The 13,556-nt window shown below is 37.9% G+C and overlaps 1 protein-coding gene across 2 annotated transcripts in view; it reads left to right on the plus strand.

The window, feature by feature from the left end:
- Positions 1-890: 890 nt before the first annotated feature.
- The window catches only part of trappc9 (trafficking protein particle complex 9), a 174,271-nt gene continuing 161,605 nt past the window's right edge, over positions 891-13,556 (plus strand). Inside the window, exons 1-8 of one of the 2 annotated variants that reach the window (XM_026347506.1) lie at positions 891-953; positions 2,119-2,714; positions 6,791-6,936; positions 7,419-7,544; positions 8,355-8,381; positions 10,078-10,199; positions 12,784-12,909; positions 13,408-13,556. The exon at positions 13,408-13,556 is cut by the window's right edge and continues 68 nt beyond it. In XM_026347506.1, the coding sequence (XP_026203291.1) occupies positions 2,131-2,714; positions 6,791-6,936; positions 7,419-7,544; positions 8,355-8,381; positions 10,078-10,199; positions 12,784-12,909; positions 13,408-13,556 (1,280 nt within the window). In that variant the 5' untranslated portion in view covers positions 891-953; positions 2,119-2,130. The remainder of the gene's footprint in view (positions 954-2,118; positions 2,715-6,790; positions 6,937-7,418; positions 7,545-8,354; positions 8,382-10,077; positions 10,200-12,783; positions 12,910-13,407) is intronic. The other variant, XM_026347507.1, reaches the window with a different exon arrangement.

Consider the following 13,556-nt stretch of genomic DNA (forward strand, 5'->3'; position numbering starts at 1 on the left):
GATATTCTGATATGATCTTACTGTGCTCGGTCTCTAAGGTCAGTACAAGCATAGCAATTCCATGAAATATGTCAAGTTTGTACAGACCTAATGTGTTTAAATGCATAACTCATTTCATTTGACTGGCTAATATGAGGTCATTTTATTTATAAAATTGTTAACATGATTACCCATTAGTTAGATTGAAGCCATAGTATATTTAACAATGATGGCAATATATGAATAATATTTTATGAAGTACAGTAAATGCAAACAGTTTATGTAGTTGTGTTCCATATATGCAGTGATATGGTTGATATTGTGGGCTTGCTGAAATTGCAGTACCTAGTTTATTCCATAGGCGGAGCTGATGTAACATAAGAAAAAGAAAAAGAAGAAGAAAAAGACGACGACGAGCGACACGCAGCAGGAAATGAAGAGTTTTTATTTCGAAATAAAATCATGAGCCGTCTCAAGCTAAACGTCTATACTGGGCGAGTAGAAATGAGGGGATTCCCATAGTCTCAACAACTGAATAGATTTCCTCTTTGGTTGTTTAAGAAAACAATTGCACTTAATTGCCACAATCAAATGATCCAACAATACTTATAATAGGGTAATATTCTGTTAATAATTAATTTTAAAAGGTATTCTGGACCCTAAAAGCTGATTGTTGATATGGCCACTAGATATAATAATGTATGTGGATACAATGCATCAAAAATGTATATAGAATACAACATACAAACTATTCTTTGCAATATTTTGCAACAAATGTTCTGTGCACTCTTAGAACACCCCCCCCCCCCCCCCCCCCCCCCCCCCCCAACCAGGGATGTTATTTCGGGGTAAAACATTTTCACAAGAATGAGTTTTATTTTGAAAATAGTTGCCGGAAATTGTGCTGTTGAGTCATTGTTGCTAAACACTGGTCCAAAGAAGGAAGCTGTGAAATTTGACAGGTTACTGCTAAGGTAATGTGAGCTAACGTTATATATTAAAGACATTGGTTTACAAGACAGTGTATTTGACTAAAGTAATAAGATAAGCACATTAGTGAGCTGTTTATAGAGTCAGCGCTGTTACTGCTGCTACTGTCATGAGGAACACATTCGTAGGTTAAGCTAGCTCGCTAAGTTCAGCTAGCTTACAAAAGTGTTTTGAGATGACAAAATATCTTAAAGTAATTAACTAGATAAATACAAACTAACCACAAGTGGTCTTTTATTTCTTTACTTAACTCTACACCGTGTTCTCTACATTTGCCCACTTTAATAGTCCTTTCGTGTGCCCTGCTCTGTGTGTTAAACACCAGCAGGTGTTTTTATTTTGGCTGAGCTAATGTTCGACTTATTAAAAACACCATTTCTTTCGACTATTTCTAGTTCCTCAGTTCCCGGTATTGGGTTTTTCATCCTGTACACAGTGTAGACTCCATGCAGCACTTTTTCATTCAAACAAACACAGCTGTGGCTTGTTAATGAAAAGTCTCTATTCATGGTCTACATTCGTCATAGTGTGGTCAAAATAATATACGGCTATAGTGTATCTATTTGTTTAATAGTTAATACAGCTACTTTTTCTTAATTAAATATAGAAAGAAAACTAAAACTAATGCAATGTGCACAATTTTAAGCATCATGCTACTAAGTCAACTGACTTAGCTAAGATGCGAAATCATCTTTATTGCACCTAGAGCATGTTCAAGATACTGTATATATTCTTAGTGAGGTTTAATCCATTATCATTCAGTTATAGAAGCCAGGCTTTTCTCATTAGCATGCTGAATTTGCTGATGTTTAGTGGAATCTATTCTACCCCCTGTGTGTGCAGGGTTTTCTGTACAACTGACTGCCACAGCACCCCAAAGCAAAAATATTTCCACCCTGTGCTTTAGAATAAAGAATGATTATTTAATGCCTGTTTGCTCCTGGGGCTGTGTTTACTTGTATTGCCAGTTTATTGTGCTAACAGCACTGAACCTTTGTTTGTTTAAAGAATATGATTATTTACCACTAAAGAAATGTAGAAAGGGTTAAATGATAAGTTAATCTGTAGTACTAAGAAACATGTAAGTTATGGTGCGTTTATTGAAACGGAAAGCAGGAATATCACATGCTTTATTACATTTTTTTTTAGGCACATGTAAAGATGAGCGTCCCAGACTACATGCAATGTGCCGAGGACCACCAGACAGTGCTTGTGGTGGTCCAGCCGGTTGGCATTGTACCTGAGGATCAGTTTTTCAGGATTTACAAACGCATCGCCGGTGTGAGCCAGGTGAGCATTAGGGACTCTCAGCGCCTCCTCTACATCCGATACCGCCATCACTACCTGCCTGAAAACAACGAGTGGGGTGACTTCCAGACGCACCGCAAGGTGGTGGGCCTCATCGCCATCACCACTTGTGGCTCAGCAAAGGAGTGGCCTCAGACGGCAGAGCGCTTCCATGGCCAGAAGGAGGTGTACAGTTCTACACTCTATGATTCGAGGTTGCTGGTGTTTGGGCTGCAGGGGGAGATTGCAGAGCAGCAGCGCACAGACGTGGCCTTCTACCCCAGCTTTGAAGACTGCCCTGATGTGGAAAAGAGAGTGGAGGACTTTGTGGGGTCAATATTTATTGTTCTAGAGTCCAAGCGGCTCGACAGAGCCACAGATAAATCAGGTGACAAGATCCCTCTGCTATGTGTTCCCTTTGAGAAGAAAGACTTTGTGGGTTTGGATACAGATAGCAGGTGAGTGTGCAACTTAACCTCTTTTTACAAAAGCATTTTTTTGTTTGTTTGTTTACCTTGGTTTAGTTGTCTTTTAGCATGTAGACCCTGGTCAATTATTGCTTTTGAATGTTCTTTGCAGTCAGTAAATGTAAAAAAGTGAATTATTTGCAGATGTGTTTTTCTCTGTCAAGTTGTTTGTAACATGGTCGTCTTGCCAGCTCAAAAATTCTCCTTTCAAAAATCTCTCTTTTGATTTTTGCTGCGTTCATTTTTGTTTGTTTACCTTGGTTTATTTGTCTTTCTTCTTTTTCTTTTCTTTCATACTGTCCTGTGAGTTTATTGTTGGGTGTGAAAAGGTGAGATGTTAGATCATAAATTCAGTTAACCCACACTGATCCCATCAGCTTCAGCTCTGTCCTGAGAGAAACAGCCCAGACCTCTGTGCTGTGGTGCATTTGCTTGTAGCTCATTCCTCCTGCAGCATTGTTAGTTTCAACATGGACAGATTTGAAAAAGACAGATTGGAGTAACAGGCTAAATATATCCCCACAACTGATTAAATGACAGTATTACAAATGCATTAGTGTCATCTACAGCAGTAACACTAGCTAATAAAAAGGAAGAGATGCTGAAATTACATATACAATATCCTAGACTCATCAAAACCCACTGTATCACAGCCATACTGTGTTTGACGGTCTCAAGCTAAACTGCAGTTACCTTTAATTGGACCACTTGATTACTTTTTTCAGTCTTGACTACCAGTTTATATTCTATATACTATTTACATACAGTGAGGGGAAAAAGTATTTGATCCCCTGCTGATTTTGTATGTTTACCCACTGACAAAGAAATGAACAGTCTGTAATTTTAATGGAAGGTTTATTTTAACAGTGTGAGACAGAATAACAACAACAAAAGCGCATTTCAAAGAGGTTATAAATTGATTTGAATTTTTTTGAGTATTTGACCCCCTCACAAAACATGACTTAGTACTTGGTGGCAAAACCCTTGTTGGCTGTCACAGAGGTCAGATGTTTCTTGTAGTTGGCCACCAGGTTTGCACATATCTCAGGAGGGATTTTGTCCCACTCCTCTTTGCAGATCCTCTTCAATTCGTCAAGGTTTCGAGGCTGATGTTTAGCAACTCGAACCTTCAGTTCCCTCCACAGATATTCTATTGGATTAAGACTGGAGATTAATGATCCAGGACCTTTATGTGCTTTTTCTTGAGTCACTCTGTTGTTGCCTTGACCATGTGTTTGTCATGTCATGCTGAAATACCCATCCATGATCCATTTTCAATGCCCTGGCTGAGGGAAGGAGGTCCTCGCCTAAGATTTGACAGTACATGGCCCCGTCCATTCTCCCTTTGATTCGGTATAGTTGTGCTGTTCCCTTAGCAGAAAAACACTCCCAAATATTGCCACGTCCATATTTGACGGTGGGGATGGTGTTCTTGGGGTCAAAGGCAGTATTCCTCCTCCTCCCAACAACAAGTTGAATTTATGCCAAAGAGCTCGGCTTTGGTCTCATCTGATCACAACACTTTCACCCAGTTCTCATTTGAATCATTCAGATGATCTTTGGCAAACTTCAGACGGGCCTGTACATGTGCTTTCTTGTGCAGGATTTCAGTCCTTCATGTCGTAGTGTGTTACCAGTTGTTTTCTTGCTAACTGTGGTCCCAGCTGCCTTGAGATCATTGAAAAGATCATCCTGTGTAGTTATGGGCTGATTCCTCACCGTTCTCATAATCATTGAAACTCCACAAGGTGAGTACTTGCATGGCGCCCCAGAGGGAGACGGACAGTTATTTTGTTTTTCTTCCATTCGCGAATGATCGCACCAACTGTTGTCACCTTCTCACTAAGCTGATTGGGAATAGTCTTGTAGCCCATTCCAGCCTTGTGTAGATCTAAAAACCTGTCCCTGACATCCTTGAACAGCTCTTTGGTCTTGGTCATAGTTGAGAGTTTGGAATCTGATTGATTGGTTCTGTGGACAGGTGTCTATTATACAGATAACAAGCTGAGATTAGGAGGACTCTCTTAAAGGGAGTGCTCTAATCTCTTTCTGGCAGCCTGAAATCTTGCTGATTGATAGGGGGTCAAATATTTCAGCCAATCAGTTTATAACATTTAAGGAAATGCGTTTTTCTGGATTATTTTTGTTATTCTGTCTCTCACTGGTAAAATAAACCTACCATTAAAATTATAGACTGATCACTTCTTTGTCAGTGGGCAAACATCCAAAATCAGCAGTGGATCAAATACTTTTTTATCTCACTGTAGTTGATTCAGAAGGTAGTTAAAGGCCATAGATCATATCAGCTTTTTCTGCGCTTTTACCTTTTTACAACCAATCTTTCCCCCATCCTGGCAGCCACTAATCTTTGTAGGTTATCTACTGTATCTGTGTACATGTTCATTCGTTTACATGTCTGTCTCTCTGTGTGTTTAGCCATCATAGCCAACATAGAATTGTATTTATAGTATAGCATTTTTTCTGAATCAGGCGACAAACTTTAGTTGAATGATAGAGGAAAATAATCAAATTGCAATTTTTAAAAGAAATATTGTGATTGCAGTTCAGTGTGTATTTTTTAAAAGTAAAATTTTTTGTGATTTCTTCATTACCCTCTCGGCATGATTCGCAATAATCTAGAGGCCCCGCGTTTACAAAAAATAGGGGTGTACCTAATTAAGAGGCCAGTGAGTGTATATGTAATTATATAATTTTAATATATTATACAAAATCTGATAAAAGAATATAGGAGAAGGAAAGAAAGAAAAATAAACTTATACTACTATAACTATACTATTTTTCTATTTCTCTTACAATAATTACGCAATTATTTACAGGTAAAATAATTGGGGATGCAATGCACATGTTAAATAAAGTGTTACATTAGCTTGAATCTTGATTAATTTCTTGTTATTCAAATTTTTGTCATAATTCATATTTTTCATATGGATTACTTGTCTCATGCAGTTGATAATCTGAATGCAATGACCACCTTCTCCATTTGAAAAACCTCTCATATGTCTTGGAAAATGCTCATTCATATAAATTTTAAACTTGATTTTATGTTTTCTAATTTAAAGTAATCACTTTTTACTATATATATAATATATATGTTATATATTAAAACCTGCTAAAACACTGGCATGGTCATTTAAAGGCGGGACTAATAGTTTAGACTCACTAAGCACAGTTTGGCACAGTTCAGGCTACTGAGGGTCTGTCCCTGCTACAGGACAACACTTGAAAAAGGAAGATGGAATTTGGCAAATTTTCCGTCTGGCTGTAGAAGCTGGAACGGCACACTGGACACATGGATCTCATATTCATCGTAGAGTACCTTACAGTTCGGCATAGCAGTGAACCTACTCAGAAAAACATGAATGTGGTAATGGCATCCATGTCTACAACTCCAATATAATTCATGTGGTAAATTTGTAATGACTCCCTTACTCCCCTTCATTGTGGTTTTATTCAGAAGAATTTCAATGCTGTTTAGAAGGAGCCTACTAAGCGACAGCATTAATTTTTAACCTGGCAGATGTATGATATGCAGTAGATTGTGATGCAGAATGTAGATTTATATCCTATTGGCTCCTTTTTTTCTTGAGTCTGTGACCACCTTTCGATCCTTGTTATTGTCTTTGCATGATCTTCTCGCTCTTTTAAAATGCTCAATTGTCCTTTACAATAAGATCATATTTTTGTTAGATTTCCCTGTAGCCTGGTGAAGCTGTTTTTCCCCGGGTGTTGTGCAAGAGTATAGGGTTGTGGGTCAGCTTATACTCTGTCCTTGTTTTGTTGCTCTTCTCCTTTGCTTGTGCTTTCCCACCCCATGCATCCCTCCTGTAGCTGACCGATAAGATTCACTTAAGTCTCCTTTCCTGGCACCCTGAAGACAAGAAACAATATGCACTATATACTATTTTTAAAAGAAGAACATCTCTACTATATGAATCAACAGAAATCAGTTTAAGAAACCTGTGTGATACTTAATAAGCTGTGCAATTCAATTAATCTTGCTGGTGTCTGAGAAAGTTTATCTGCCTCTACCTGCTGCTTTTCCTCAGGCATTATAAGAAGCGTTGTCAGGGACGGATGAGGAAGCATGTTGGGGACTTGTGTCTCCAGGCAGGCATGCTGCAGGATGCCCTAGTCCACTACCACATGGCTGTGGAGCTGCTCAGGGGGGTTAATGACTTCCTCTGGCTGGGTGGTAAGTCTGGGAGATGGCAGCTTATTAAAACAAGGCCATAATCTGTTTAGTTTTTGTGTGATTTTAACATTTTTATTTATTCTGTGGACTGACTGTTGGCTGCTGTTTTCCCTGTGTTGTACCTAGTCACCAGTCTGACCAATACTGTATTTCTGAGAATATCACTGCAAGTATTTGAATTATCTGGGCATTGTAGTGCTGCAGCTTCTTGCATCAACATTTGTTCCTGGCCCAGGGCTGCATTTCCACCTTCTTATAGTAATTTTCTTGTTTACACTTATCTGTACTTATGTGTTGTGAGAGGAAAAGTAGTGTGTTCAGATTGTTTTTTTTTTTTTTTATTGCAGAAACATGAAACGCACAATCAGCAGTACTAATATCAAAGAAATACCTTTAGATGCTCATTTAAGAAAAAGATACCCAAAATAAAATAATATATATATATATATATATATTTTTTTTTGCTGCGTTTCTGTCTGCAGCTGCGCTCGAGGGTTTGTGTTCAGTGTCTGTGATATTCCATTACCCGGGGGGAACAGCAGGGAAGTTGGTAGGACGAAAGCCAAGTATCTCCCAGCCAGCAGATGCAGGGAAACGCCACAGACCAGGTGAGCACATCACACTGCACAGGCTAAAAGAAGCAATGGTGTCAGTGGGGTAATATCTAAAAGGCTGTTGACTGTTAGTTTGTTGTGATTAAACGAGAATGTCACTACTGACTGTCAGTTCAAACATATATAAACTTTACTCAGTCAAGCTGCTTCTCAGGTCTTATTTAACCAGACTACAGCTAAGTTTATTAAAACCTAACATTGTCTACATTCTTATTAACATGCTATTAACAATATATCATCTTATATTAACTCATATTAACTATATATATATATATATATATATATATATATATTCCACCTCCCCAATTAGGTTTTATATTACTACAATTAATGCTCTTTTCTTTATTTTTTCTTATTTCTTCTTTTTTTTTATTGTCTGGATGATATCTGATAAGTAATTGAGGGCTACAACTAATGATTTTTTAATATTTTGATTTGTTGATGTATGAAGTTCAATTAAATAATTGTATATGTATTTTAATTAATTTAGTTTATTAATATGATGGACATTGTTGTGAAAGAACAACAAAACAATAAATACAAAGAAATATGTTAATTTTAAAAGCTTAAACCACAGTTCTTTGACTTCATCAAAATTGTCTTTGAATAATTTTCTACCAAAGCAAAAATAATTTGGCTTTTAGAAATGAATGTGGTTGAAGTCGGTTGTGTACCAAAACTGACTGTGGCTTTGATCAGTGTATTTTGTAAAACAGGTGTAGCAGCCATTACAGACTGTGGGGACTAACACTGCTAACATTTTGTGTCATGGAGTCAATCTGCATTCTTTCTTTCTGTCTGTAGGGGCTCAAGAGGTTCTCATTGATCCAGGTATGGTATATCTAACCAGCTTAGCTCCAGCAGACAACACTCTGTTAATATGCTCTGTTTGCTTGTGGCCCTATGTTCTATGCCATTTTTCATTCTGCATGTCCAGAATCTTTATTCCTATTGTTTATCGTTTATTGTAATCAAGTGATATTTTTTTCTCCTCACAGGCAGTGTTCTCCTATGTTATTTAACATCACCTTTTTTGCTCACAGCTACATTTGTAATAATCGGTATTACATAAGCACACCACTGAAGACCAGATCTTACAATGACCAGTCTATTCTTTCTTTATTAAATATGTCTTGATCACATTAATCTTAACCCTATTAAAAAAAGGACCTCTGTGAAAACAAATTTACTTGTAGCAGCACCAGCAGGTACCAAACCAACACTCTAGGTGCACCTTGATTTTCTGCTTGGTAATACTCACTGTTGCTTTTTACTGCTCACTATCATAGACTAGGAAACTAGAATTACCAAATTCTGGTTGCATGCTCTGCCAACTAGTCTACTTTGATTAACTGATAAAATTTTGGTGGTCAAAGGTCGAGGTCACTGACCTCACGCCTGTTTATTTTTTGTGAATTAGATGTTGCAGAAATGCAAAAAGGTAGTTTCTTCAGCTTTTCAGATTTAGCACAAGCTTCCACCTGAACTCAAGAATGAACTGATTAGACTTTGATGGTTGAAGTCCCCTGTGACCTTGTGTCTGTTACATTTTGCAAAATCCAGTGATGGAATTTCTTAAAAACTGGCACACGCCTCCAGTTGAAATCAAGGATGAACTGATTAGGTTTTGAATGTCAAGGTTAAGGTTATTGTGACCTTGGACGTGTTATATTCATGTTAAGGCTATATGTCAACAATGCCTGTAGAAAATTCCATTACATGTGGGACAAATGTCAAACTGGACTCATGCACAAAATGATTAAAGGTCTGGGCAAATATGCATGTAAAATGCAACTTTACTGGCTGGCAAGGGCATACAGCTGTGATGCAGTAACTCTAGTTTTTTATGTTGCACGTGCAGTTTGACCAAGAAATAGTGCAGTGCTGCATTTCATTAGACAGCATCACAGTGTTGCTATGGACATAGCCCCGTTGCTAGGCGATGCATTCTCAATTGGTATTTGTATTCTAATCAGCTTTGCCTTAGAGATGCACCTTGCAAGTGCTTTTGAAACATTTTAGGTGGAAGTGTGCCTCTCTCTGGGATGTTAGCTATCAATATAATATTATCACATTTTAGAGAAGCTGTCAACCTCAGAATATTCACAATATCCCTAACTAGTGATAGTATCTACGACTGAGTGATAAAGAGTAGGGAAGGGGGTGTAGATGATTCACATTTAATTTTAAACAGCATGAAAGGCCACAGAACTACAAATACAGCATTCACATGCTTTCATTCATCTGTTATTTGTGTTAACAATCCTATTATGAGAACATTTCAAACACTGTCCATCTGTGTCTTATTTAATGTACAGTATAATTAAATATATATGTATACATGTATACATGTTGTGGTGATGGTCAGCGAGGAGGCTTTAGAGAATAAGAAGTGAATAAAATGTTCCCTTTCTCCGGTTGCCTCTCTGGTCATCTCCTCTCCTTTTGTGGCACACAAAACAGACTGGTCACCCTGTTGTCTGTCATATACTACTACTAATTATGTATCATTCTCTTTTAAATGTAGGTGCTCTCACAGCCAATGGTATTAGTGCAGACACCAGCACAGAGATTGGACGAGCAAAGAACTGCCTGAGTCCTGAAGACATTATTGACAAGTACAAAGAGGCCATCTCCTACTATGGAAAGGTACCAACCACAAACTAGAAGTGAATGAATTTTTTTTTAAAAGCACATATTGGTTCAGCATATCAAAGTTCAGTATTTTCCTAATCCTCACGTAATCTTCGAAGAGCTGTTAATAATGCTTTTCATACTGTAAGTGAAGTAAATTTATAAAGCATTTTAAGGCCAGACAGAGTGCTTCAAAGTAAGCGCCAAAAACACAACATACAGTGTAAGAACAGTAAATAAAACCAAATACAGTCAAAAAACAAGTAGGCCTCGTGCTGAATTTGCAGTAATTTAAGGATCTAAGATCTTAAAAGGTAATTCTGTTGACCTTTCATTGGTTTATACAGTGGTAAGATAGAGTATGTGAACCTTCTGGAATTTCATGGTTTTCTACATTAATTTGTCATAAAATGTAGTCTGATCTTTTTTTTTTTTTTTTTTCTTGAGAACAACCATAAAAGCCTCATAGTGCTAGCCTTCAAGAAAGCTAATTGGAGTCAGGTGTAAGCCTAAATTAAGACAGTCGGTTTAGAGGTGTGGACTAGAGCTACTTTGACTGGCAAAAACTGCAGAGAGAATGTTCTGTTGTGATTTGACGTGATGCATTTTAGTTCACTTGAATTTTGTGAAAAAAAAAAAAAAAACCCAGTCAAGTGGAAAATGCTCCAAGTTTAGAAACTCATCATCATGATTTAGACCAAAGCAAACGCACTAAGGTGTGAAAACAGCCTAAATTCTACTGAACTCACATTTCACTGACTCTGAACTGCATCACTGTCATCAGAACAGTGGCCTGTGAGTCTGTCGACAGGAGAACAGTGATCAACACCAGGTTGAGAGTTTGCAACGGCTTTTATATAAATAGCTGTTTGGGGAGATCATGCTGCGTGTTCTGTGTCTGCGTCAGTGTGAATTGATTTATTTATTAAAATGGAATTCTATCTGCTCTCTAAGTAATGCGAGTAATAGATGCAAAACCTGCATCAAATGTGTGACTTGGCCTTTAGGGTAAATAAAATTTCCTTAAAAAAAAGTCGATTAACCAAAATCTGACATGTCTTGCCTGTCATGTGCAGAAATGTTAGTTCTACAGTACCTTACTATTATCTGAATGTCTGCTCACCTACAAAACTCTAAGTAGAATTCTCAGGACAGTGGATAATTTCATGGAGTTTCAGCTCACACCCTTAGACCTTCACTGTCAGCACTGCTAGCCAAAGAGACTAAGAAGCCTTTGTCTCCAGTGTCAATAAACTGATAAATAATATAAACATCATTTTTAATTGTTTAAACAATACATTTCATGGCACTAGTAAGTCCATTATATTACTAGGAATTCTATTGCTGTTAAGTACCAAAACAAAGGTAACAATAAATAATTCTAGTTATTTTTTCCCTTTGGTTGTATGATGAAATGGGTAATAAATAGCTATTCTATGTGGCATAAACAGTTTTAAAAGATGTCTATCTTCAATAGAAACAAATGCACTTCGGGCTAGGTGCCACAGTGTCGAAAAATCATATAGTACTGAGTGTACAGAGGCATTGTTGGTTTGGGACTTTTGCTAAGCTGTCAGTTTTATTTTTTAGGTCCTGGATTATTTGTGCAATTTAGGAACCACAACCTAAAAGCAACATCATCTTGTTAAGTTTTGAGTGAGGAGCACTAAATTCTAAAGACCTCACACCTGTGCTGCTGATAAAGGGCTGCAGTGGGATAATCTAGACAGGTGCTTATGACATCTTTGTGCTGTTTTTATTCAAGAGCATGGTTTTGATTTTAGATTTGATAAATATGCTACTGTCCCCAACATCCCAGAGCTCTAAAACATAACATGAGAATTTTGAATTTGACTCTGCCTTTTAGATTAATGGCTGTGCACTGTTGTGTTCATTTTCAGGTTGCTTTGATATAACACCAGCACTACATGTCCATGTAGTAGTAGCTTTTCTTCTCACCAGAGGGCAGTATTTGATTTAGCAATGTGTTCCTAGTGTTATGGCACTCTCTTTTGACCACTGAACCTGTACAGAGCCACAAAGAACAGTATTAAAGAATAGGCTTATTATGCTGCCAAACTATTCAGGAGCAATGCTGTGCTTTATCTTCATTACTATAATTGGCTTTTTGCGCTGACCTCCCTGAGCTCTTTTACCTGTAGCTAGTTCATTCAGAATTAAATTACATCTCAACACATAGCCATTCAGATATTAATTGAATTTTAATAAGGAGACAATGAAGGTGGAAGTGGAAGGAAGTTGAGAAATGGCACGATAAAAAATACACACACTTGTTCACAGCATGAAGCCTGAGCAGCAGCACCAGCAGCACCAGCAGCTGCTGCTCAGGTTTTCAGCTGAAGCACAAACAGAACAGTCTCTGGGAAAGCCTGAAAAACGAGCGACAGGGGATCCAAGTTATCACACTTGTCTGTCTTCCCACGTGTGCAGTGACTGATGAGGGTGGTCATATGATAATGGAAAACATTTCTTCGTATTATGAGGTGGGGTGTACAAGTCAAGACAATCCTCAGTGACTATTCATTTTTCATTAACACTGAGCCTCTCTCCCTCCCTCTCCTCCTCTTATCTCCCACAGTATAAGAACGCAGGTGTGATCGAGCTGGAGGCATGTGTAAAAGCAGTCCGAGTGCTAGCCATTCAGAAGAGGGCCAGAGAGGCCTCAGAGTTTCTGCAGAATGCTGTTTATATCAACCTGGGACAGGTACACAATCTGACTGGCAAACAGTTTTTTCAGCTACACAGGATGATTAATGTCCACAGGTATTAAGCTGTGCTGTTGAATCAGGGTGACTACAGAAAGTCTTTCGCTTATCTCAAAAGCACAGTAAAAAAAAAAAAACCTCACTTTTGTTACAGTTCTCTATTAATAAAAAAAATCTGGTTTAATTGTGAACTGTTACTTTAACTGTTTCCTATGTATATGCTTAAACCTACTTAAACCTACTTTCTTTATGTGAGAAGCAATCCCATTTATTTTTTTTTCAACATTCCATAGCCCACTTTTATAGCTAGGATTACTTTCCAAACTAGACATGTCCCAAAATTGTCTTAAACACATCTTAAGTCAGAGAATTATTCCTCCTTTAGCTGATAAATGTGAAAACAGCCTCCCAGTGTCAAGTATCAAAGTCAAGCAACAATAAGATAACTCATTTTTACTTAGGGGGTTGGGTCTTCAATGTTTTCTTAATAACTGCAGCTGTCAGAGGAAGAGAAGATCCAGCGCTACAGCATCCTCTCTGAGCTCTACGAACTGATTGGTTTCCATCGCAAGTCAGCATTTTTCAAGCGTGTTGCAGCCATGCAGTGTGTGGCTCCCACCATCCCTGAGCCAGGATGGAGGGCCTG

The sequence above is a fragment of the Anabas testudineus genome, chromosome 11 (genome assembly GCF_900324465.2).
Source record: "Anabas testudineus chromosome 11, fAnaTes1.2, whole genome shotgun sequence".
Taxonomy (NCBI): domain Eukaryota; kingdom Metazoa; phylum Chordata; class Actinopteri; order Anabantiformes; family Anabantidae; genus Anabas; species Anabas testudineus.